The sequence below is a fragment of the Syzygium oleosum genome, unplaced genomic scaffold, assembly GCF_021117445.2.
Source record: "Syzygium oleosum isolate NSW1041296 unplaced genomic scaffold, Sole_v2.1 Sole_v2.03, whole genome shotgun sequence".
In the NCBI taxonomy this organism is placed as follows: domain Eukaryota; kingdom Viridiplantae; phylum Streptophyta; class Magnoliopsida; order Myrtales; family Myrtaceae; genus Syzygium; species Syzygium oleosum.
Window position 1 is genome coordinate 2113997 of NW_026607487.1, and position 25439 is coordinate 2139435.

Genomic DNA, 25439 nt, shown 5'->3' on the forward strand with positions numbered 1-25439 from the left:
AATGTCAACACGACACCATGCAGTATGCTAACCTTTGTACATGCAAAAAGATGCAACACATTGCATTACATCTAAAACAAAGAGCAAAATTGCTTCCTGTGATATTCTAATTACAAGTGAGACGCAGCCTTTTGTAGTAACATTAATCCTATTTAAGAGCCATAAAATTTTATCACACAAAAAGCCCCATATTTCGAACATTCTAAAGCCATAAATTTAAAAGCATATTTTCGTCTTAACTTTCCCCCTTAGATCGCCATGGGTAATGGGCAGAGTTAAGGAAATAGAAAGAGAGCAGAGGAAGAGAGCACTGAGGGAGCATCCATTCCTTCGTTCATCTCTCCAGTACCCACAAATGTAGGTAGTCGTCAATATGACATGTTCTTCAGCTTTAGAGGCACCGATACCCGCAAGGCATTCACTGATCACCTCTATCACAGTCTGATCAAGACAGGGATTGTACTGGTTTTTAAACCCCAAACTGGTACGCCCATAAAAAATTTACCTCAAATTATTTTTTTGACTGCCAAAAACCCTACACCCCAAACTAATTTTTTGACCATAAAAAGCCTTAAACTAGTACACCTGTAACAAATTTACCCTCCGTTAGCTTCCATCAAATTTTATCGTTAAATTTACTGATGTGAATGAACATGGTGACGTGGTATGGTGACGTGGCAAGTCTACGTGAAAATCCATAGGGTTAATATGAGGGAAAACCCCAAACTATTACAGTCAATTTGTCATAGGTATACAAGTTTGTGATTTTTCTTGGTATTTACACTATGAATTTTCATGTGGACTTGCCACGTCACCTTATCACGTCACCATGTGTCATTTAGGTCAGTAAATTTAACGGTAAAATTTGACGGAAGCTAACGAATGGTAAATTTGTTATAGATGTACTAGTTTGGGATTTGGGGTAAATTTATCACAGTTGTACCAGTTTGGGGTTTTTCGTGGTAAAAAAATAGTTTGGAGTAAATTTGTCACAGATGTCCTAGTTTTGGATTTTTCGCAGCAGCAACTCTTGCTGCAAAACAGAGCTCCTAAATTTGGAAAACTATTATGCTAAAAGTTTCTAACAATAATTCCATAAACTTTGGAATGTAAAGAAACTAGAAAATTTTTGGCGGGGCCAAGACTTATTAATGATATGAAATTTTTTGTAAATACAGAAAAGCATCAGCAATGGGGTCCGGGAAAGGGCCATGGATTGCTACCATTCTTACTTCTTAGGGTAGAGCTAACAGTCATCGAGAGACCACGACTTAGCGAACACGCCTAGAGAGAGAGGTAGTTTTCCTTTTCGTCTCCTCTTTCTAATTTCTAAACGAAAATTTCTTATATAAAGATCTACAAATTTAACTGTCGTGTTTACTAGTTTTTTTTTCCTTTTTGATTGATTACGGATATTTCGTACAAGATTACATGACTGTTAGGCTCCATTTATTTCGCGAAAAATGAATAATTTGAAAAACGTTTCCTCAAGGTAATATTTTGTATCACTTGAAATAATTAGCCGATAAAAAATATTTTCATTATTGACAATATATAATATCTAAACATTTTCGCGGATGATAAATTTTTTTTTGTTCATTCATTTTTATAATAGATATAGGCAATCATATTTAGGAAAATATTTTCTAAATCATATCATTTCCACGAAACATACGAAGCCTTAGTAATCGGCGCTCGATGAAGGCAGGAGTAAAGTATATGCATGTGCTTTCAAATAGATACTTACATTGAGCCACCGATCAAAGGCAATGATTGAACCAAATATGGAAAAACTCTTAGACAATTCGTGTGCACGTGAGCTCATTGCATTTGAGCCCACGATATTGGTGGTGCCACAAGAAACCACACGATCTAAGGGTCGGCATGCATTGGGCACACACGCACTCAAGAATGTCTCATAATATATGGTCACCACACATTTTAACTTTTGTCAATTCTACATGTGAGCGATTTATATAACTTCCAAAACAACAATCAAAGACATAACTGTTAGAAATTTCCTTCAACGAGGAAAGTGCATGCACCTAGAGGGTGAGGTCCAGGCAATAAACAGGTGGGTGACATTAGTTTGGCTAATGAAAATGGGATCAGACAGACTGTTGGAGAAAATTAGGTTTGTTTATATATTAGGCTAAAATGAGTTAAGAGCAAGGTCGAAAGAACATGATAAGGATTCCGTAACGTGAGTTTTTTGTTCAAAGAGGAAGATGCTTCTTCCATGGAGTTCCCTACATAATTTGAAGACTCTTGAATGGATTCAATATCTTAGGTGTGAACTAAAAGAATTTTCTAAATATCTTAAAATGTGCACGGAGTTATCTAGTTGTTCAAACATGCGTGTCAAGGAAGTCATTACGCGTTAGGAGCATTCTGAACAAGTAAATGATGTGGGCTTTTTGGGGGCCCTCTGTAGGGCCTCATCCACCAATCTTCTGCAATGAAACGACGTCAGTAAACTTAACTAAAGTGAAGGCCATGTGACCGTGTCCCTGTTACCCCTCTCTCTATCTCTCTCTCTCAAAAAGAGCACGAACCTTCTTCAGCATTTCCAAGGGGAGAATTTAATGTACACATTATTGGCGTGTGGACCAAGCCAACAAGTTTGACTTGACTAGAGGGTGAGGTCCATAAGAAGATAAGGCAAGGACTACAAGCATTTGCAGAAAAGCATCCTGAAAGCATATTTCACTGTTCATCAATCACTTTGAGCAGCAGTAGAAAAGCATCTTTTCGTTTCAACTTTCCCCCCTCAGATCGCCATGGACAAAGAGCAGAGTCAGGGAAAGAGAAAGAGAGCAGAGGAAGAGAGCATTGAGGGAGCATCGACTTCTTCGTTCATCTCTTCGGTACCCATAGATGTAGGTAGGGGTCAATATGACGTGTTCTTGAGTTTTAGAGGTTCTGATACCCGCACGGCATTCACCGATCACCTCTATCACAGTCTAATCAAGGCAGGGATACCGGTTTGCGTGTTCAAGGACGATAACAGCATCCCAATTGGCGAGGAATTTGGTTCACAGATTCTTGATGCCATTACACGGTCTAAGATTTTGATCCCCATCATCTCGGAAAATTATGCTTCGAGCAAATGGTGCCTCCGCGAGCTCATTCATATCATGGACTGCAAGAAGAGCACGTCACACATAGTCTTGCCCATCTTTTACAAAGTGGACCCATCGGATGTGCGGTATTTAAAAGGAAGTTTTGGGGAGGCCTTCCATTCGCGTAAGAAGCATTTTGATGAGAAGGATATTCAGGAAGGGCAGCGAGCACTTAGAGAAGTGAGTGACTTACATGGATGGGAATCCAAGAAAGTTGCTAACGGGTACTTCACAAAACCTTTTTCTTTTTTTGATAAGTAAGTTTTCTTCTTCACGCATAACCGATGAAATGCAGATGTATTACTTTCACTGCAAGCTCAGAAAGGATCCTCAAAATGTCCCAATAATGCCTCGAAGACTAACAAACACTAGTACTTCCCAAGATGTCCTGAAAACTAAACCAACGACAACTTAAACCAAAGATCCCGTAGCGCCCAAGAATTTTACATTTGTATCCGTTCCAGAGCAAAAAAAAGAAAGAAACAACAACCCCTCCAGCCAATAGTATCAATCACTAAATAACATGCCTAGAAAGGACTCCAATGCTCGGTCTTCCAAAACTTGATCACTACCAGATAAAATAGACTTCCTCATGCTAACGGGTTGGCTCAGCTGATAAGAATTGGACACTTCACATTTACTATGTTTAGGTTTGATTTCCAATGCCAGCAACCCCCATTGGTAAGTGATCTTGGGGTAACCTCCTCTCTTTCTAAAATTTTTAGACCCCCCGCCGCGCCCCCCCAAAAAAATAAAAATAAAAATTGACCTCCTAACTTTCTACTGGCGACAACCTTTATCCTTATAAGGAACATTATAGTTCGAAAGACTCTTGATGAGCCAGGTGCACCACCTTATTTTATTTCAACAAGATCCATCTATTGGCATAAAAGGATTGGGAAAACAAATGAAATGACCGCTACACCATCTTCCCCCATTGTTAATTGTAAAACCAAAACGGCTTGGAAGTTAATTGGCCCAATGCATCCTTCATTATATACCAGTCTTTTGATGAGATTAAGTATATTCACGAAGTTATCATTGAGATTTGTTGTTTGACAGGCGTGAAGGAGAATTAGTGGAAAAAGTTGTCGAAACAATTCTGAGCGAGTTGCGACAAGATTTTCAGCTTGATGTTACTAAGCACTTAGTTGGAATTGAGGATCGTGTGAACGAAATCAGGAAATGGGTGGACACTCCTGCTAGTGTTGCTCGAATGATTGGAATCTATGGCATGGGTGGGATTGGAAAAACGACTCTTGCCAAGGAAATCTACAATCAGTTGTCGAATGACTTTGCACATCGTAGCTTCCTTGCTGATATTCGAGAAACAATTCACCGCAAAAAAATTCCTTATCTACAAAAAAAACTAATTGAGGACATATTGCGAATTGAACATCAAGTTGGGAATGTTGATGAAGGAATTAGTTTGATCAAATCTAGATTCAAAGGAAAAAAGGTTCTCATTCTTCTCGATGATATAGATGACAAGAATCAACTACATGCACTGGCTAGGGAACAAAATTGGTTTATGGCAGGTAGTATGATCATTGTTACAACTAGAAATGCAGGCGTTCTTGATCAATCTGAATTCGAGGGAGTCTACAAGTACGAATTGAATGAATTGGATCAGAAGCATGCTTTGCTACTGTTTAAGAGACACGCATTTCGTACAGACCATTCTTCGAGGGACTTTGAGCGTATATCTCATGATATCATATCCACCATGGGTGGGCTTCCCTTGGCACTTGAGGTCGTAGGTTCATCCTTGTATAAAAAAACGAATCAAAAAGTATGGGAAGATGTGTTGAAGAAATTAAAAAGCGAACCACATAGACATGTCCAAAAGATATTGCGAATAAGTTATGATGCATTAGAAGATGGACATAAGCAGATTTTTCTTGATATTGCTTGTTACTTAATTGGCAAAAATAGCATATTCGCCACGTACATGTGGGAGGACGATGGGCTTTATCCAAGTGAAGGAATTGAAGAGTTGAAGTCGAGGTGCTTAATTAAAATTGGACATCATGGTGAATTTGTGATACATGATCAACTGAGAGATCTTGGAAGGAGCATTTTTTGCGAAGAACAATTGCTTGACAAACATAGCGGACCATGGGACAACAACTACAAGGGAACCACAAAAATACTAAGCAATCAAGGGGTAAAATATGGCACTCCTTCTTTTTCTCTCCCTCTTATTTTAATATATTTAATATGATCTATTCTAATATTTCATCTAGCATCTTCCTTTCTAGGAAAAATATTTTTGTAAACATCCATTTATGTCCATCATAGATTAATTGTGACAACTAAATAAATATAAGTACCTGAAGGATGAAAGAGTTAAATCATTTGATTCAATTTCATTGATATAAATTACATCCGTAAAAATTTAATTTACAATCAATTTAATATCCTTTAACTACAAAATATACACTATAAATCTCATTTACTAAAAGCATGCAATTGTCATATCTAGTTGAAAATATTGATAATCAGAAGGACTACAATAATGAATGAAGATGAAGTATAAACATCATAGATCATATAAATGAAGATTTCCTGGTTGAAAGGAAAAAAAAAGATGGTATGTGCCAATTATATTAACTGATAATTAATTCAAAGCAATAAGTTTGGAAAGAATTTCACTCTTATCACATATACTTGCTTTTTAGTACGGCCGAATGTATTGGTGGTGCTTCTATGATTTAGGAATCCAATGTTTGATATTTTTTTTCTCCATTTTGATTTTGAAGATACCCATCCCTCTACTCTACTAGTTATATCTATATCTTTTCATTCTTATTTCATCTTAATAAACAATATAGCAAAAATCCCCTTAAAAATATTTTTAGGAAAATCTTACTATTTTTTAAGGTTTTATCACATTAACCATGCTCATTTCTTATAACAAACATTTCTATATGCCATAAGTTGTTTTATATTATTTATATTTTTTGGGACAATGCCTTTTTTGTGCCAAAAACTGCTAGACTAACTTGACTATTTACAAAAAAAATAAAATTTGACTAATGAGAGGAAATGTTGTGCTTATTATTATATCCATATCTTTGTGTCCATTATATATGATTTTCAGCATGAAGCCAATTTTTTCAACTATGTTTCTCTTTTACTTATATTATCAATGTGATTTTATTATTATATATTGTCCATCTAGATGCCTCATAGGCTCATGACTGATCAATGGCCAGGAATTAACCTTAGCAATTAACCAAGAGATGTTGGGCAAAGGAAACAATTTATAGTCTTGATATAATTTGAAATAGTTCGTTGCTATGATTTAAATCACACTCTTTTGTTGATCCAATAACTTTTTAGCATTAGCAAAAAGAGCACACCATACAGGTGTTTGAAAAATGAAAAAAAGTCAAATATGTTTTGAACAGATAGAAACGTTGAAAGATGATAATTAGTATAGAAAAAAATATTAAATGATTGTACGACACGAGAGATTTTGATTTAACTTTAGAAAATGAAATACTTATGGGACTAAATTTCAATTGTCTCGACTATTTTAAATATGATTTTATTTATTTTGTTATATCCTATTTCTTTAGTTCATTTTGGTGAAATATATGCGAATTGCATGAAAGCTTTTGACGAGGTTTGAAATCCCCTTTCTGTATAGTAGATTTTTTAATGTATTACACAATATAGATGATTTACAAGTGAAAATTAAGAAAGATAGCGTGAAATTATGATTACAACAATTTGGTGACTCTTTTTACTAACAAACTTAAGAGAAATTATACCTATCGTAGGTTTTTCAGCTGTTAATATATAAAGTAGAGATAACGAGAGATGAGTCAAACCGTAAAAGTGGATCAAACCAACCAAAAAAGAAATTCTAACCAAGTAAAGCCTTATGGGATTTTTTTTTCACCATTTTTAACTCATCAAATGATCTGTTTTAGCAGGACATTAATGTTTTGACTTATAAAAGCAACTTTTTTTTTCAATCCCTGTCAAAGTGCACGCGCTACAAATTTTGAAAAAAAGAGAGCCAAAGATAAAACATCAAGGTGCATTTGCGTTAGTTGTTTTAAGGCAAGAACTATTTTTTTTATTTATTTTCATGTCATCTGTTCAAATTTCTAAAGGCCGTAAAAAAAAAATTAAACGTGATTTCAGAAATCCATATTTATATACGGGAAGGATAGAAAGATAACAAATCGAGCGAATCCAAGATTTAAAAAAAAGCAAAAAAGTAAAAAAGTAAAAAAAAGTCAACTGAGAGACTCCATGGATTGATTTGATATGTAACTGGGAATTGAAAAGGATTCCGTCATTTTCTTTGTCCCGTCCAATTCCTTCGCCCATATCCAGACGCACTCAGATGAACAATTTTAAAACTTGCAGGGACGCTGCTGGTTCCATGACTTGATGGGGGCAGCTTCAAGCGGAGGCTCTTCTAATAAACTCCTTTCTGAAGTAAGATGGCTTCAGTTGGTGGTCAGGGGAAGAGAATCGCCTCTTCTGACGACCAATTTGCATCTACCGAACTTATCGGTGCTGGATTTATCAGGGAGCTGGGGCATCACAGAGGATTGGGAAGGATGGAGGAGTTCATTCATGGTAAGATTGGGGGGAAAAAAAGAGACATCCTCTCCTCTCTCTCCGTGATTTAAGATGGGGTTTTGTTTTTGTTTAGCCGATCCCCCACTCTCATTCTTTTGACAGCTTTATTCTCCCTCTTTTTTGTGTAGACGGCAAAGCGGCTACAAGTTCTCGACCTTGGATGGTGCCATGGTTTAAGATGTACTCCTGATCTCTCGGTTTTCACGCAGTTGAAGATCCTCACCTTGAGAGGTTGTTCCAAACTGGAGCATCTCCACCCTTCTATTGGCAAACTCAAGAGCCTCGTTTCCTTGGACTTGAGGAGATGTTATAGTCTCGAGGAGCTACCAGAGGAAGTGGGCGAATTAAAAGATTTAGAAGTACTTGTATTAGATGCTACTGGTATTACAGAGATCCCTAGCTCAATTGTTGATCTTTCTTCTCTCCAGCGCCTTGAGCTGCGTCGCTGTGACAAGCTTCGGTCGCTGCCACGGCTTTCTAGCCTAATCCACCTAGAAAAACTCCGTCTTTGGGAATGCCATCTACTTGAAGACATCCCCGAGCTTCCCTCGAGACTCTTGAAACTCTATATTAAGAAGTGTGGTAAACTGGTATTGCTTAAGCTCGACAGATTGAAGAACTTGGAAATGTTTTCGATAAAAAGGTGCAGTTCAATTGAAAGACTGGACCTTTCACAATTAATTCGTCTGAAACGATTATGTGCTGATCACTGCGATAACCTAGTTGAAATTCAGGGCCTTGAAAATTTGGAGCTCTTGGAGGGCATATCTATAAATGATTGCAATTCCATTGAAAGGCTTCTCTGTCCAGAATCAACGTGTTTGAAGAAATTAGTGGCTGCCTGGTGCGACAATCTAGTCGAAATTCGAGGTCTTGATGGTGCGAAGTTCTTAGAAGCGTTGAATGTTATAGGATGCAAATCAATGGAGACTTTGCCAGATTTGAATGGATGTGAGAGGTTACAATATCTAGTAGTTCAAGATTGCGAGAAACTTACTCAGCTTTGGGGACTTGAAAAGTTGGATTTAATTGATTTGGATATCTCTGATTGCGACTCATTGGAAGCGATCGACTCATGGAGGGATGTTTCCTCAGCAGAGGTAAATTAGCAGTGAACAATCATTTTTCTTCTGAGATTCATGACCTATTTTTCATCACTATCTTCTTTTGACAATAAGGTTTTCCATCACAGGGTTCTGATTATGAACCATTGTAAATTGCTAGTCTTACATAATTGAAGGAGTGGGGGAGTTGGTCATAGAAGCTGACATGATGCTTCAGCCAAGATCAAAATGTAGACCCAAATGACAATAAAAGGCATTGGTCATCTAGTAGGATTCTTCATCCTTGAACGGCCAGCATGAGCGAATAGAGTAATACTTTTCTCGAAGCTCTATTTTTTAAGAATGATTTGCTCCACACCGGGTTTCTATTTGATTGATTTTGGAAACTCCATATTTACCTACATATATTGCTGTTGGTTACGTTATAGCAATGCATTTCATTTATCCTTCCATTGGCAGCTTTTGTAGACTGCAAACAGATTAGCGGCTTGTGAGGCAAGGATGAAAATATCAAACATAGGTAAACAAGAATTCCCTAGTGATTCCCAGTTTCCCTCTCTGTAAACCTGGGATTTGAAATTTTCACCTAGAGGGTAATGATCTTCTGCTACTCAATATTGTAAACTACGCCCAGATTTTCCCTATCCAAAATTCATATTTTCTTTGAAAATATCCTTGGCCATTTTGAGTTCCTTTGTGAGTTGTCTTGTGTCAAATTTGACTAATGGCATATGTCCTGTTTGGGACAAACGCCTTTCGGTTTTTCGTGATGAACGAAAACCCTGTCAAGTTTCTTAATATTCCCTTTATGTTGCTCTTGAACCTTCTAAGAAGGGCATCAATTCCCAGTAAGTATGATGAACTGAGCTAAAATAAAATATAAGGATCAAGTGTTTCTGGTTGGTGATAAAAAAAAATGTTAAAGTAGTTTTGGCTAATCTATCATACATGAATGTACACCCCCTTAACATTACCAGTAATCAAACTGTTGTTTTGAAATATTATCAAGCGAGGTAAACTGGTGCTTGCTTCTGTGACAGGTTTGGTTGGTCTATGTAACAATCAAGGCTTACTTTGGGACTTCAATTCAATCAGCTATATTGATTATCTTTTGCATAATTGGACAATTTTTTGCCCATCTGTGAAACAAGCTAGTGCGAGGAGCTCAAGAATTTGCTAATTAGTTTACATCCCATTTGATCCTATTGTTGTCATGGAATTGTTTTATCACATGACTGATTTGGGTGTGGCTCACTTGGCTGAGAAACTTCAAATTCCAGATTTGAGACCGATCACATTGAAGAAAAGGGATTTTGCAGAGGAAGCATCAGCAACGGTTGAGGACCATCTTGCGTGCCAACAGTGAGACAAGTCATGTTTTTTTGACAGAGGTAAATAAGCAATAAACTATCATTTTTCTTCTAATATTCATGTCCTACTTTTCATTGCTATCTTCTTTTGACAAGATGGTTTTCCATGACAGGGTTCTGCACTTTCCTGAATTGCTAGTCTTACATAATTGAAGGAGCAGGGTAGTTGGTCGTGGAAGCTGACATGATGCTTCAACCAAGATCAAAATGTAGACCCAAATGTCAATAGAAGGCATTGGTCATCTAGTAAGATTCTTCATCCTTGAACGGCCAGCGTGAGGGAATAGAGTAAATACCTTTCTCGAAGCTCTGTTTTTTAAGAATGATTTGCTCCACACTGGGTATCTGTGAAACAAGCTAGTGCGAGGAGCTCAAGAATTTGCTAATTAGTTTACATCCCATTTGATCCTATTGTTGTCATGGAATTGTTTTTATCACATGACTGATTTGGGTGTGGCTCACTTGGCTGAGAAACTTCAAATTCCAGATTTGAGACCGATCACATTGAAGAAAAGGGATTTTGCAGAGGAAGCATCAGCAACGGCTGAGGACCATCTTGCAAGCCAACAGTGAGACAAGTCATGTTTTTTTGACAGAGGTAAATAAGCAGTAAACTATCATTTTTCTTCTAATATTCATGTCCTACTTTTCATTGCTTTCTTCTTTTGACAAGATGGTTTTCCATGACAGGGTTCTGCACTTTCCTGAATTGCTAGTCTTACATAATTGAAGGAGCAGGGTAGTTGGTTGTGGAAGCTGACGTGATGCTTCAACCAAGATCAAAATGTAGACCCAAATGTCAATAGAAGGCATTGGTCATCTAGTAAGATTCTTCATCCTTGAACGGCCAGCGTGAGGGAATAGAGTAAATACCTTTCTCGAAGCTCTATTTTTTAAGAATGATTTGCTCCACACTGGTTATCTATTTGATTGATTTTGGGGACAAACAACTTTAAATTTTCTGTGATGAACAAAAACCCTGTCAAGTTTCTTATTGTTCCGTTGATGTTACCCTTAAACCTTCTAAGAAGGGCATCAATTCCCAGTAACTTTGAGGAGCCAAGGTAAAGTAAAATTCAAGGTTCAAGTGTTTCAGGTTGGTGATAAAAAAAATGTAAAATTACTTTTTGCAAGTCTATCATATATGATTATAGACCACCTTAACATTGTCAGTAGTCACACTATTGTTTTGAAAGATTATCAAGCAAGGTAAACCAGTGCTACTTTTATGACAGGTTTGGTTGGTCTTATGTGATGATCAAGGCTTACTTTGGGACTTCAATTCAATAAGCTGTATTGATGATCTTTTGCCTAATTGGACAATTTTTTGCCCGTCTGTGAAACAAGCTGGGGTGAGGAGCTCAAGAATTTGCTAATCAGTTTACATCCCATATGATCCTATTGTTGTCATGGAATTGTTTTGTCACATGATTGATTTGGGTGTGGCTAACTTGGCTGAGGACCTTGAACTTCCATACCTGAGACCAATCAAAATGAAGAAATGGGATTTTGCGGAGGAAGCATCAGCAACAGCTGAGCACCATCTTGTGTTCTAACCTTGAAGAGGCTCGTGGGCTAACTGGAGTGTCCTGAGGAAGTTTTGATGCTTGTGAAGATCCAAATCACTTGATCTGGTCTCAACATCACATACCTGAATGATAGTAAATGTAGTTTTTCAAATTTAATATGCTTTCTGTATGCTCATTACGTTCTACCTCTCTGTCAATGAAATACGTAGCCACTGATATTTTTGTTTGTTACCCTGATGCAGCGTTGTTTGATGCAGTTGCATTCTAATGATATCACTCCTCAACTCAATGAGGCTCTGGAGAGGGAGGTATGCACTAATAGGCTCCTCCATTTCTATCAGTTTATTTGTGTGATAATTTCCTTTGAATGTTGTCAAATAGGTTTCTGATTTGATAAGCTCAATTCTCATGTGTGCGGCATTGAATTCGTAAAGTTAAAATTGACCTCCTCGCAAATTATCCCGTATTGGTGATTTTGCTGATTGGATATTGCCAATAACCAAGTAACAAATACGTCTTTCGATTCCGTAGTTTAGGCACTTCACCTTTTCAAGATAATTTTATTAACATCAATTCTGTTCCTAAACACAAACAAGGAAAGTGTTGCTAATTGCTTACTTCTCCCAAGTCAGTTGTTTTCTTTTTCATCGGCCAGCTAATGAAGTCTTTGTTCATTTTGGTCCAACTACGATTGGCGTAAATGATGTTTAGGCATTTGTACCTTATCTTTCATGGCGTAAATTTTGATGCTATGATGTCAATTTTTTTCATTTACTGATAATTAGTCAGTGCTATTCTTCTTGTGTAGATTCAAGCTGTATTTTTGTAACTCAGAGATAGTCCCCAAACACCACAGGATGGAGATACGGGCAAGAATGAGCCATGTCATTGTGGAAAGGCATTCCAAAGTTCCTTGCTATTGGCTTTTATCATGTGCTCCGTGTTGTTAATACTCTTCAAAGGATTCTTGATATAAAGCGACCTCTTCTCATGTGGTGTTTTAGTCCTTTGCAAGCTTTGGCATCGTGCCATTCTTTAGCAATGGCCAAATCACAACTCGCTTGCAGGAAGACCGCATGTGCAGGTGGTTCTATATGTGTAAGTTAAGCATAAGTCATGTTTCCTCAACAGAGGTAAATAAGCAGTGAAAAATAATTTTTCTTCCAAAATTCATGACCTACTTTTCATCACTATCTTCTTTTGACGAGAAGGTTTTCCATGACAGGGTTCTATACTTTCCTAAATTGCTAGTCTTACATAATTGAAGGAATGGGGGAATTGGTCATAGAAGCTGACATGATGCTTCAGCCAAGATCAAAATGTAATGACTAGGGTTTACTTTGGGACTTCAATTCAATGAGTTGTATCGATAATCTTGTGCATAATTGGGACAACATTTTGCCCATTCTGTGAAACAAGCTGGGGCGAGGAGCTCAATAATTTGCTAATTAGTTTTCATACCATTTGATACTATTGTTGTCATGGAATCGTTTTATTGCATGATTGATCTGGGTCTGGCTAACTTGGCAAAGGAACTTCAAGTTTCATACCAGAGCCCAATCAAAATGAAGGGGAATTTTGCAGAGGAAGAATCAGCAACAGCCGAGGGCCATCTTGTGTGCCAACCTTGAAGAGGCTTGTGGACCAACTGGATTGTACTGAGGAAGTTTTGATGCTTGGGAAGATCCAACACATGAACTGGTCTCAACAGCACATTCCTGAATGCTTGTGAGTGTAGTTTTCTCAATTGAATCTACTTTCTGTATGCTTGTTAGGTTCTTCCTCTATTAATCAAATACTTACCAGCTGATTTTTCTGTATGTTACCTTGATGCAGAGTTGTTTGATGCACTTGCGTTCTAATGATATCACTCCTGATCTTGATGAGGCTCTGCAGAGGGGGCTATGCACTGCCAGTCATACCATAACTACGAAAGACTAACTCCTCTGCTTATACTATCTGAGCTGTAGATTTCACCTGAAAATTAGTATACAAGGATGCACGATGACAATCTCCTCGATTTTCCATCAGTTTATTAGTGTGATAATATCCTTTGAATGTTGTCATATAGGTTTCTGATTTGATAAGCTCGGTTTTCACATATGCGATGTTGAATTTGTAAAGTTAAAATTCACCTCCTAGGAAACTATTGCATATTGCTGATCTTGCTAATTGGGTACTGTAAAATAACCAAGTAACAATTACATCTTTTGTTGCACTTTACCTTTTCAGCATAATTTTATTAACAAAAAATTTGTTTTTATACACAAACAAGGAAAGTGTTGCTAATTGCTTACTTCTCCGAAGCTTGTTTTCTTTTTCATTGGCCAGCTAACAAAATCTTTGTTCATTGCAGTCCACCTGCGATTGGTGAAATGATGTTTATGCATTTGTACCTTATCCTTCATGGGGTAAATTGTCATGCTACAATCTCAAATATCTCCATTTATTGACAATTAGTTAATCCTATCCTTCTTGGGTAGATTCAAGCTGCATTTCATGAAATTTAGAGAAAGTCTCAAAACAACACAGGATGGAGATGCGGGCTGGCATGAGCCATGTCATGGTGTTCCAAAGTTACTTCAATGTTGTCTTTTATCATGTGCTGTGTATTGTTAACATTCTTCATAGAATTCTTGACATAAAACGACCTCTTCTCATGGTCTGTAGTCGTCGTTTGCAAGCTTTGAATCGTGCTATTCTTTGGCTTTGGCCGAATCTCAAAATGCTTGCAGAAGCCGCATGTGCAGGTGGTTCTGTATGTGAAGTTAAGCATAAAATCAATTTTTTTTTTTAACTAGACTACCGTTTAGATGTCCACTTCAAGCCACAATCTTGTGACTGGAAGAGACTTTTTTCATGGAAAAAGTGAATGTTATGGAATCAGCAAATAATATGTCAATTGCAGCCACAAGTTTCAATGAAAAGGTTTCCGTTAGGATGGAAGTTTCTCATTTGGAAGAATTTTGAACGCAAAATAGGAGTGTTCATCAGCATTCAATCATCTCTTTGATCTGGTTATGTTGGAAAAATTTATATATTGGCATTTTGCAATCACTTCAGTCGTATAATTTTCAAACTTGATTTATTTACGCATGAATCTATAAAGCAGAAGAGGCGCAGCCATACATTTTCATATTTGAAACCAAATTTTCTTTGGCATTTGGCTACAGTGGAAGTGTGAAAATAGCCCCTCCTAGAATCTGTACTCATTTAATTTGAATGAAATTTTCGAACTGGATTTATTTACGCTTGAATCTATAAAGTAGAAGAGGCACAGTCATACATTTTCCATACTTGAAACCAAATTTTCTTTGGCCTTTGGCTACAGTGGAAGGGTGAAAATAGCCCCTCCCAGAATTTGTACTCATTTGGTTTGAATGAAAAATTTCGAAAGTCATCTAATTGGTTAATTCTTTGACTCTGCCGTGCCAAATTGTGGTCATCGGACATGCATTCGAGTTTCAATTGAAGCCAGTTCTTTGGGGTCACTCTCAGATATTCCCCTACCATGAACTGGACTATAGTAATGGAATTTTAGCAGTTAAAAGCTATTCGCAAGGGATACTCGTAGTCTAATAAGCTTGTTGTCTACTTTTTAGTACTAAAGCCATATATAATGCCGGCCATGTTAACAAGTCAAATCACTTGTTAAACATACTTAGCATAAAATAACTTAATTTTCAGAATATTGATTAGGATTAACACACAAAAAGTGGCAAGTAAAGTCAACATATTTGACCGTGCAGTTTGGTTCCTTAGTTGCTTAACCAGTGCCCTGGCAATTTAATCCAAAGGGCAACGGCTTTGTGTTTGACTGCATATACAGCATTAGTCACGACCTTATAGACTGAAATGATTTGAAGTTGGACCATCGTGAATCGACCGAATAAAATTGGATGAACAAGTCAAACCGATTGAGCCAATTTCATGCTAGCGATTTGTTTGGAGCTTTGTTTTGAAAGTTTGTTCACAATTTACATCAAGATCCTATAAATTACAGCAACAATAACTGTGAAAATTTTGAAAGGACAGAAGAAATTTTGCTTCCGGGGCTTTTCGGTTTTCCTCATTTTTGTAACTCCGAGCTTGCTGGGACAATACTAGAAATATGAAAACGGTTCTCAAATCACAATGGAACTATGGAAAGCCCTTCGGTTCGTTTAACACCCGCGCACGGCATTTTTAGATTATGTAGCTTCGGTAGCATATGTTGCCATATGCTGAATCGTACAACAATGAAGAGGAATCGAAATAGACGAATTGAGGAAATTAGGAGTGGTTAAAGAACCCCAGAAATGAGGAGAGAAGAACAGATCAGACAATTTTAATCAGCTCCATGAACTAAATTTAATCAGCTACGTTCCCATTCAAATCCAAAGTTGACTATTCCATAGCCATCATCATCAACAGATCAGACGATTTTCTCTACCTCCAAGCCCTGCTCCTCCATGGAATTTCAACCTGTTCAAGCGATTCGGTCGATCAATGATGCATGAGTCGGAATCGAATCGATCGGTAGTCTCTCTCTCGAATCTAACATTGACATGTCCTAGTCAACATGAATCTGACGTTGTGCCCGACCCAGGAATAATAAAACCATGTTAAATCCCTAAGTATCAAATCATAGATGCATTGCCATGTGCTCTCTATGAAAATCTATTACATAGTGTGGATCTAAGATCCCCAGTCCACTAATGACTTGAATAATGCAGTCCACCAGTGCAATGCCTGAAGACCAGAAAGCCGACAGTGTTCAATAGTTGGATAACTGATGATTACACCCTAATAAAGGTTCTCAACCAGTCGATTGTATGTGAAGATATATGACTTGACAAATTGAATCTGCAAGTAAAGTAACTTCAGATGCAGTCATGATATGCGTTCATCACTAATTCAAAACGGGAAAGAAGAAAGGCAACGTGTGCTTGTATAATTGGATTTCATTGTTAATCTTCACTGAACTGAAACAAGTAACTTTTTCTTCCTCGGTCAAGACCGGACGGTGTGTTCCCATATGCCTCTCCGGCTTATATGTCAAGCCACATTTTCGTTCCCCTCACAAAAATAATTAGTTCCAAACAGAACATGGCAACAGATGAAAGGAAATGACAAACATGAGATGACAAGACCAGCACAACTGAAGAATTCTGTATCCTTAGTTAAGGACCTTTGCCCCTCCATTACCATGTGGACTTCTAATAATTGCGGATGATGGAACCAGAAGAACTGTGTGGCTCAAGAACATGCGTAAGTCGGTACCCGTCGCCCATCAAGAGAGTTGACACCTGAAAGGTTTACCTCTATGAAGAGGCTTTGAGACAATTGTCGCAAGGGTTAGAACCGTATTTACAGTCTTTCCAATCCAAAGACTCGCCGAAGTGTGCAAGTAAGGTTTGCCGCCGACACTCATCCTGAAAATTTCGCAAATTAGAGAGTTAACACATGTTTATCAATAGACTTTGCTCCATTCAGGCACGTGGAAGAGGAGTTTCGCCCAAAGGTTCCATCATGATTTACATATGTTGCCAACAGACCCATCTAATGATCCAGCACCAGACTGGTTAATGCCAGACTAACACTAACAACAGTCAATAGAACAAAGGGGGAAGTGGAAACACAAAATAGAAGCATCACTTAGTTGATCATAAGAAACACAATCAATGATCACATGGGCGAACTTTTGCCTTATATCTCAAGTTGTTAATATATAGTATAAAGGTTAAAATAATAGATACAGACACAAGAACCAGCTTAAAAGACCTGACTATCATGCCAAACATGGACACTTCCAATTACTTCCAAAACTAATTTCCATTGGAGGTTATTTTAGTTGTCTTCCTTTTGCTTAATATGATTAACGATGTGCCACTAACTTTTCCCAAAAGAAGGAACTGGATCATTTCCAGAATTAGTTATTTCAACATTGCATTCTGTTATAAATGTCACAGAAAATGCGAAAATGTTTGAAAAAAGAGAGTCAGAGTGAGCATATACAAAAGTTAACTTGCTTTTCTTTATCTGGAACAAGGACAGTAGTTTTGCAGTGGCAACTTTATAAATACTTATTCCTTTTGAAGTAACTCTAGCATGACCTTTGCTTCAGATACAAGGATGCCAAAGAGCATACCTCACAGAATGTGCCTCGTCAACAACAAAACCAGCAAGTTGTGCCTGCAATGCGTGATGGATGACTATCAAAAAGTTAAAAAGAAACTTTCAGAAAAAGTTACAGTGAATCAGAAATAGCACCTTTCTATGCAAGCATTTCAATATCTCGAGAAATGATGGGTTTCCCACACTCCTTTCAGGAGTTAAATACAATAGCTTGCACGATGGTTTATCTTTCCTGAAAAGATAGGCAAACCAGTGGAGATTAATGACTTGACAATCACAACACTCAATAAAAAAAAGTTTTAGAAGTCCAATAGAAACCCCATTGCAACATATGGAGCATAGCCCAACATTTTATGGCAGGATAAAGATTGTATGGTATGTTTACTTCTCTAGGAACACTAAGATCCTAAAATTTATTTCTATGACAAACATCTTAGGCATGAATCTTTTCATTAACTACATAAAAAATGTGCATCCATTGCAACATTTTGAGCATAGCCATTTTATGGCGGGATAAAGATTATATGGTATGATGTACTTCTCTAGGAACACAGAGAGAGAGAGAGAGAGAGAGAGAGAGAGAGCTAAACCTTGCCTTAGTTCTTGGAGGGCAGCCGTTGCTTGGGTAGCAGTTTGCTGAGAGTTCAAGAGAAGAGAGAGAGAGAGAGAGAGAGAGAGCTAAACCTTGCCTTAGTTCTTGGAGGGCAGCTGCTGCTTGGGCAGCAGTTTGCTGAGAGTTCAAGAAAGTAGACGGTATTCCGTACTTGAGGTTTAGAGTAATTATTTGATCCTGGATGAGAGATAGCAAGGGAGGTATAACAAATGTGACACATGGTTTAAGAGTCGCCGGCAGCTGAAACGAAGGGTAAAAACATCAGAAGAGCACACGAAGAAAGGAAGGGATGAAGGAATTATTCTTTTATTCACCTTCAGCTGATCAGAAAGCACCAGTTGTAACTATTTGTCTTATAATTACTTCAGCCAGATACATATATCAACTACTTCAAGACTAAATAGAAAGCACTTCAGGATAATTCAACTTAATCAATTCAGATTAATATCTTCCTTGTGATTCAGTAGATCAATTCAGATTTATATGAAAGGACATCAATTTCAAACCAATTATTGGGAAATGATCACCCCTAGCTGAGAAGATGACATAGCACATACCTGCATAGGAAATATAGACATCTATGATCTGTATTTGGTGCAAGTAATTTGAAAACTTTTTCCTCTTTCTTAATAACCCTTTTGAATTGGACCTGAACTATGACCGACAACACTTCTTACATACAAAAGCAAGATAAATTTTCCAGTAAGTAAGTAGAAGGTCCTACAAGCATAGCGCAAACGTCAAATTCTAGAAATTACAGAATAGATAGAGATGTGCAAAGGCAGAACGAGAATGTCCTATATTCCTTTCTTTTCCAACTTAGTCTGATCCCATATATTGGAACCCATGGTTATGTACCTGAATCACTTCCTATCGCTTAATTTGCATTTGGAAAACATTTTCTTCCTTAAGTTTAAGAACAAGCTTCTCAACAATGCTAACAAAGCAAATTACAAGATCATTTTTTTAGCTTAAATATCGATATACAGGTCTACCCGTCTAGTATTTAATTGGTGGAACCATTGAGCAAAGTGCACAGGGGTTGTGCTCTAAACATTGTCTCCACACATACTTCTACATACGATCATTACACAAATGAAATGATGTAAGCATTCACCAACCTGGTAACATAAACTTTTATTACCTCCGGTGGGCATGAGAATGAAGCAATCTCGCTTGGCTACAGAAGCTTTACAAGCCTGATGCTGCAGTGGTCGAAATGCCTTGTTTCTGAATATTACAACATTTGCCAATTCTATGTCATCCAAGGCTTGCAATTCCTCATAACTCAGAGTCCCTTGTTTGGATGTCGAAATCCGAGAGCAATGTCTTTTATTTGAAACTGACGATATTGAACCTTGAGTGACAGTGCTCTTACAGTCCTTCAACAGAAATAAGCCTCTTCAGCACTGTAATAGTTTCTGACATGAATTGTCATGGAAAATGAAAATTTTGCACAAAGAAAACACAAGCCTTCATTTACGCAAAACATTCCCATCAAAGACACTGGATTGCTAAGTTCCACACTTTGATGATGTTCTATACTCTCAAAGTATTTGAGAAATATAGGTATTTGTACATTGTCCAAAACTAAAATCAACCTTTTTATTGGCCAAAGAGTTCTAATAGGTCATTTTGGATCTTGAAGACCGTGGAAGTAATTGGCAAAATTTAGGAGTGTCTATTGGTTATTTGATTGGATGAGGCCTCATAAGCAATTTACTAAATGCTTTTGTACATGTACATTGTGTAGGTCCTTTGCTGTGTGCAGAATCACAAGCAAATTGGAATCGATCAAGGAGAGACTAAATTATCAGAGAAAAGAACAGTGACACGCTGATTTAAGTGATTTGGCAGTATTGTCTATGTCCATGGGAGAAGCATACCATGGATTGCAAAGATCATCTGGCCAGAAGTTGAGTGGATGAATTGTTCACGGTACTGCTTTGGTCAGGAATATAGCATGTGGATTTCCTACCCATTTTACTGCCAAATATATTGTCTTCGTCTTCACTGTCAGTAGAGCACCAGACATTTCGCTATTCAAACCTAAACCAGACTATTCCAGAGCCATCATCGCAGTGGACGAGAAACACCTGCGTAATACCTACAACGCTGACTAGCACCAAAAAAAAAAAACGCGCGACAAGGAACAATGATTCGAGTTACCGTAGAGGGAAACGGGACGGTCCAAGCACTTGGTGGCGGACTGATGGTCGAAGCCGAACTCGAGAGTCCAGCTGAGCAACCGAGCTTTCTCCACCTCTTCCAACCCCCCGATCCTCCATGGAATCTCTCAACCTGTGTCCGACGCGATTCGATCGATCGATCGATGATGCACAAGTCGGAATGGAATGGAATCGATCGCTAGCCTCTCTCGCGAGAGCGGGCGCGCTCGAAGTGCTCTCTTTCGAAAAACCTAGCCAGCGATGGCGGGATTGATTGCTTTTCCTTTGCCTTTTCATATGCCGGAGTGAGAGAGCGGAGAGACATTGGAGCCATTTCCCCTTTTTTTTTTCTTTTGACAAATTCCGTTTTCGCTCCTGAAGTTTGGTTTAATTCCTATTTTGGCCCCCCTCGTTGGTTTTCTTGGTTTCGTTTGGCAAGGGTGGGCTCGTTCGGTGGGAAGAAATAATGACAAAAAAATTATCCATCAATTGTGCCTCTATTCAACACTTGAAAAAGAAAATAGTTACTTGGAGTTTTCAAAAAAATAATTAAATATTACGTATGATTCCACACGTAGATATTTACATAAATAGTTACTTGAAGTTTTAAAAAGATCATTAGCAAAAAAACTTCTTAAAAAAAGGTTATTGGTTTTTTTTGTGTGGAAAATACGATTGTTGGGTTGAAATAGATAGGAATATGTGTAAAGGCTCCTCTGCATACATAAGACTTGCGTTTTGTACTGAATATATAGATCTACAAGAAGTAGCTCAGTTTTCTTTTATCTGTTGCTGTAGCAAAAGAAAATATTGACAAAGTAACACTTTTTATTAATTTACATTTTTACCTATATATATATATACATTTTTACATTTTTATTGACAAAGTAACACAATGGAATGAACTTCAATTTTAAAAAAAAATAGAGTCTCCAACACTACTTTAATATTTGGCCAAAAATAAATAAATAAAACTCCTTTATTGTGCCCAAAACTTAATAATAGTAACAGGAATTCCATAAGTCAAAGTTATCTTTTACGAGACTGGTCCCACATTCAACGTGGACCGTCGGATTAAAAGGGTAAAAACCGTTGTCCGTCAAATTTGTTTTGCAAAACCGATTTTTGTCATAACTTTCGGATGTTAAAGAAAAGTTACGAACGCAAAACTGATCAACTTTACGGATTGAGAAAAATTCTAATGTGCAAGAAAATTACTAGCATGTGGGTCTCAAACCTTTACAAAGTGTAAAAGAAAATTACGATCAATTAAATATTTTACTAAACATACACAAAAGAAATTTACTATTAACTGAATAAGTTACTATATTTATGGAATATTATGAACCACAGAATCTAGAAAATTTACGACCTCCAAAGAAAATTTAAACCCTCTAAAAAAAGTCATGTAAAAATAAATTACAGATAAATTACTATTAGTGGGAATAATTACGTGCCAAAAGAAAGTTAAGATTCATTAGGTAATTTACTAACGACAGAAAAAGATATTCATTAAGTAGATTACTATTTTTTGTGAAATTTTACAAATCATAGGATTTAGGAATTTACGACAACAAAAGGGAAATTACGTCCTGCGAAAAAAAAAAGTTATAAAATGATATGTAACCGATAAATTGTTATTAGTGAGGAAAATTACAAATAAAGAAAATCATGAACAATTGGACGTACCCAGTCTATTTTCCCTTCTCATCTGTTTATCATTGATCATTCGATCGCTTCTCGCCGATCTTTAGGTTGCTTTGACTTGCAAAGAATATGGCGGAATTTGTTCTAATCAAAATTGTATGTCTTTAATTTTCTTTCTTCGCCTTCTTCTCTCTGTACAGTCGTGATGAATGCTTAGCATTTGTGATTTTTCACATTAAGTAACAGCGAGATGATCAACTAATGTGAATTTTACTGCCAAATTTGCCGACTCTTTCATCCAGGTCAGTAATGAGGGGCCTTTGTGTTTTAGGGTATTGTTTCTTGTGAAATATGTTCCTTTTCAATTAGTAGAGGTTGGGCTTGATTCTAGCTTATGTGAGGATTGAGTCGACTTGAGCCCGAGTATTTCAACTTTTGCTATCGAGCCGAGCTCGAGCAGAGATCGGGATTCGATTTTTGAGTTTGCAATCGAGTGGAGTGCAAGTATCCATTAGTATCGGGCTCTTCATGCATTATTGGTAATTGGGAAACACCTCAGTATGAAGACTAGTTAGTTGATGTTCATGTACTGTAATGTGTCCAACTCGTTCTCTGAGCATGTGGTGTTGATCTTTTCAAGTTGATGCATAAGTCCAGTTCATATATAAACCTATCTTTTCTGCGATACAGGAAGGCATTTATTTTTTCTCTTCGCTATCAGACTTCCATGGTAAAGGGAAGAGCCGGAGAAACGCAAATGACGGAGTGCATTGGTTCATTTTCGGGCGTTCTTTTTGTTGTGCTTGTCGTGCCAATTCTTCTTTTGGTGTTCACTTTTAATGTTCTCAAGAGGAGGAAAAAGAGTGGAAGCACTATACATGCAGAAAATTAGACACTGACGGAGCGTCTACATCTACGTTCATCTCTCCAAAACCAATAGGAGCGGGGAAGTGATCCCTATGATGTATTCTTGAGCTTTTTAGAGGCCACAACAATCTCATAAATGAAGGAACTGTACCAATGTTTGTGCTCAGGGATGATAACAGCCTCCCTATTGGCGAAGGGTTTGGTTCACGGCTCCTTGATGCGATCACATGGTCTAATGTTTTCCGCGAACAAATGGAGCCTAACGTTCCATCTATGTTACCTAGCTGGAAGATATAACAAGGACCAAGACTTTCACCAGAATAAAAGACCAAGACACATAATTAGTGAATAGTGAGGCAGACTTCTTAATTTTTCTTGTTTCGGCCAAATAAGATCTAGCAGTCGTCCTCGGCCTAGGTCAATACAAAATGAAAGTGTGACAAAATTTCACAATGACCGCCCAACGAAAAAAAGTAAACCTCATTTATGGTCCTTTCAAATTCACTAATAACTCTTCCCGTGACTATCGTTGAAAAGTCAATGGTTGTCTACCGATAAAACATATCCAAGATGCAAATCTTCTTATAATGGACAGTAAATTGTGTTCTATTCTTTAACAAAATCATTGCTTTTTTTCCATTTGCCTATGCAACATAAGCCAAGTATCAAGTAATTATACGTGACAACATTTGGGCGACTTCCCAGGCTAGTCTTAATGTTAAAGAACTTCAAAAGCCTCTGCCACTGGTATTTCTGTGCGATAACCGTGGTGCATATGACAACATCTAGCTCCCAGCCTGTCTTCCTATGCTTTAGCAATGGAATGCCCACCCTAGCGTTGCCAATTCTGCACAATCCCTTCACCATGTCTTCAATATGCTGAGACTAAAAACATTGGGAGTAATTCGAGAAAAGTGTCAAAAAAGTCTTAAACATTTTGCATTGGTGTCAATTTAGTTCTAAATCTTTTTTTGGTGCCAATTCAGTCCTAAACCTTTTGCATTTGTGCCAATTTAGTCTTAAACCTTTTTTTGGTGTTAATTCAGTCCTAAACCTTTTATATTTGTGCCAATTCAGTCTTTCCATATGCTGAGACTAAAAACGTTGGGAGTAATTCCCTCCAAATTCATCCGATCAATCATGTCAATGGGGGTGGCGCAATGCTTCTTCATCTTCTCCACAACACCCCAAGAGTTGGGTGAAAATGGGAGGTGAAGGCAAAGGGTTCATCCTAATCATCCTCCTCTTCAAGTAGAATAAAGCATCGCGGGCTAGCAATCTGCCATTTTTGCATTTGTTGATCACAAAAGGCCAAAAACTCAAAGCCATTCATGGTATTAATTACTCCAGTAGTAGATGGGCAAGTGCGAGAGCAACGCGAAAGAAAATGATTTGATGCAAAGACGGGATGGTAAGGGAGAGGTTCAGTGAGATTACCAGATTCTCGAACAAGACCATCAAGAGCAGAAGCGCAAATTGACCCATTTATTCTCTTCATTTAGGCCAACTCATCTTTCTGTGAATCCACACATTCATAAGATTGTGTTCGGAGAGGATGAAGTTAAAGCAGTTCAACGAGTTTTTTTTATGGCTTGTAGGTTCAAGCTCTACCCAGGTCATCCTAAAGTTTTCAGAATTTCAGGAAGAGCCCCAATCACCGAAAACTTTTGCAATTTAGTGTTTCTATGAAATTTTTGTAAGCTCTTCTACATTTTAGAGATAGTGGAGAAGTCTATATGTTAATGTTAAGCTAAAGACTAAAGTATGCGCACCTTTCAATACAATTAATTACAAATAATAGGTAGAAATTTCTAAATTTAATGGCTATATATAGGAATTGGTAGATGCAGAACACAAATACAAAAAAGATATGGTAAAACACTCTACACCCAATGGTATATAAGAATTGGTAGAGTATTTAAAAAATTAAACCATGCCTTCATCTAACGACTTAAAGTTTTTGAACAGTTCACTGTGATTCCAAAAAAAATTCACAAAAAACATCAAGTGCCTAGTTTTGAGGCACGTGCAAAGCCGTATGGACAATAGGCAATGACTGACTTACAAGGAACGGTAACTAACATGGACATGAGAACACCGGTGGTATTGTATTATCCGGATCATGGTGAAGAACACGGTTGTTTGAGTGTAAGCATTTTTAGAGAACCACTAAGCGTAATTTTATTTCAAATTTTTTAAGATATACTTGGGTTTCAATTTGGTTTAACTGAATGAGTGTTTTTTTATTAATTTCCCTCAAATAATTTCTCATTTTTTCATTATTTGAAAAAAAAATATTACAATTGTTTTGAATTTAATTTTGCTTAAATTAATTTT

The 25439-nt window shown here is 37.3% G+C and overlaps 1 protein-coding gene across 2 annotated transcripts in view; it reads left to right on the top strand.

Annotated features, from left to right (window-relative positions):
* Positions 1-25439, top strand: part of LOC115667157 (disease resistance protein RUN1-like) — a 110023-nt gene that overhangs the window by 52324 nt on the left and 32260 nt on the right. The window contains exons 2-4 of one of the 2 annotated variants that reach the window (XM_056309528.1): positions 2565-3346; positions 4185-5289; positions 7509-7724. In XM_056309528.1, coding sequence (XP_056165503.1) covers positions 2781-3346; positions 4185-5289; positions 7509-7724 — 1887 coding nt within the window. In that variant the 5' untranslated portion in view covers positions 2565-2780. The remainder of the gene's footprint in view (positions 1-2564; positions 3347-4184; positions 5290-7508; positions 7725-25439) is intronic. The other variant, XM_056309529.1, reaches the window with a different exon arrangement.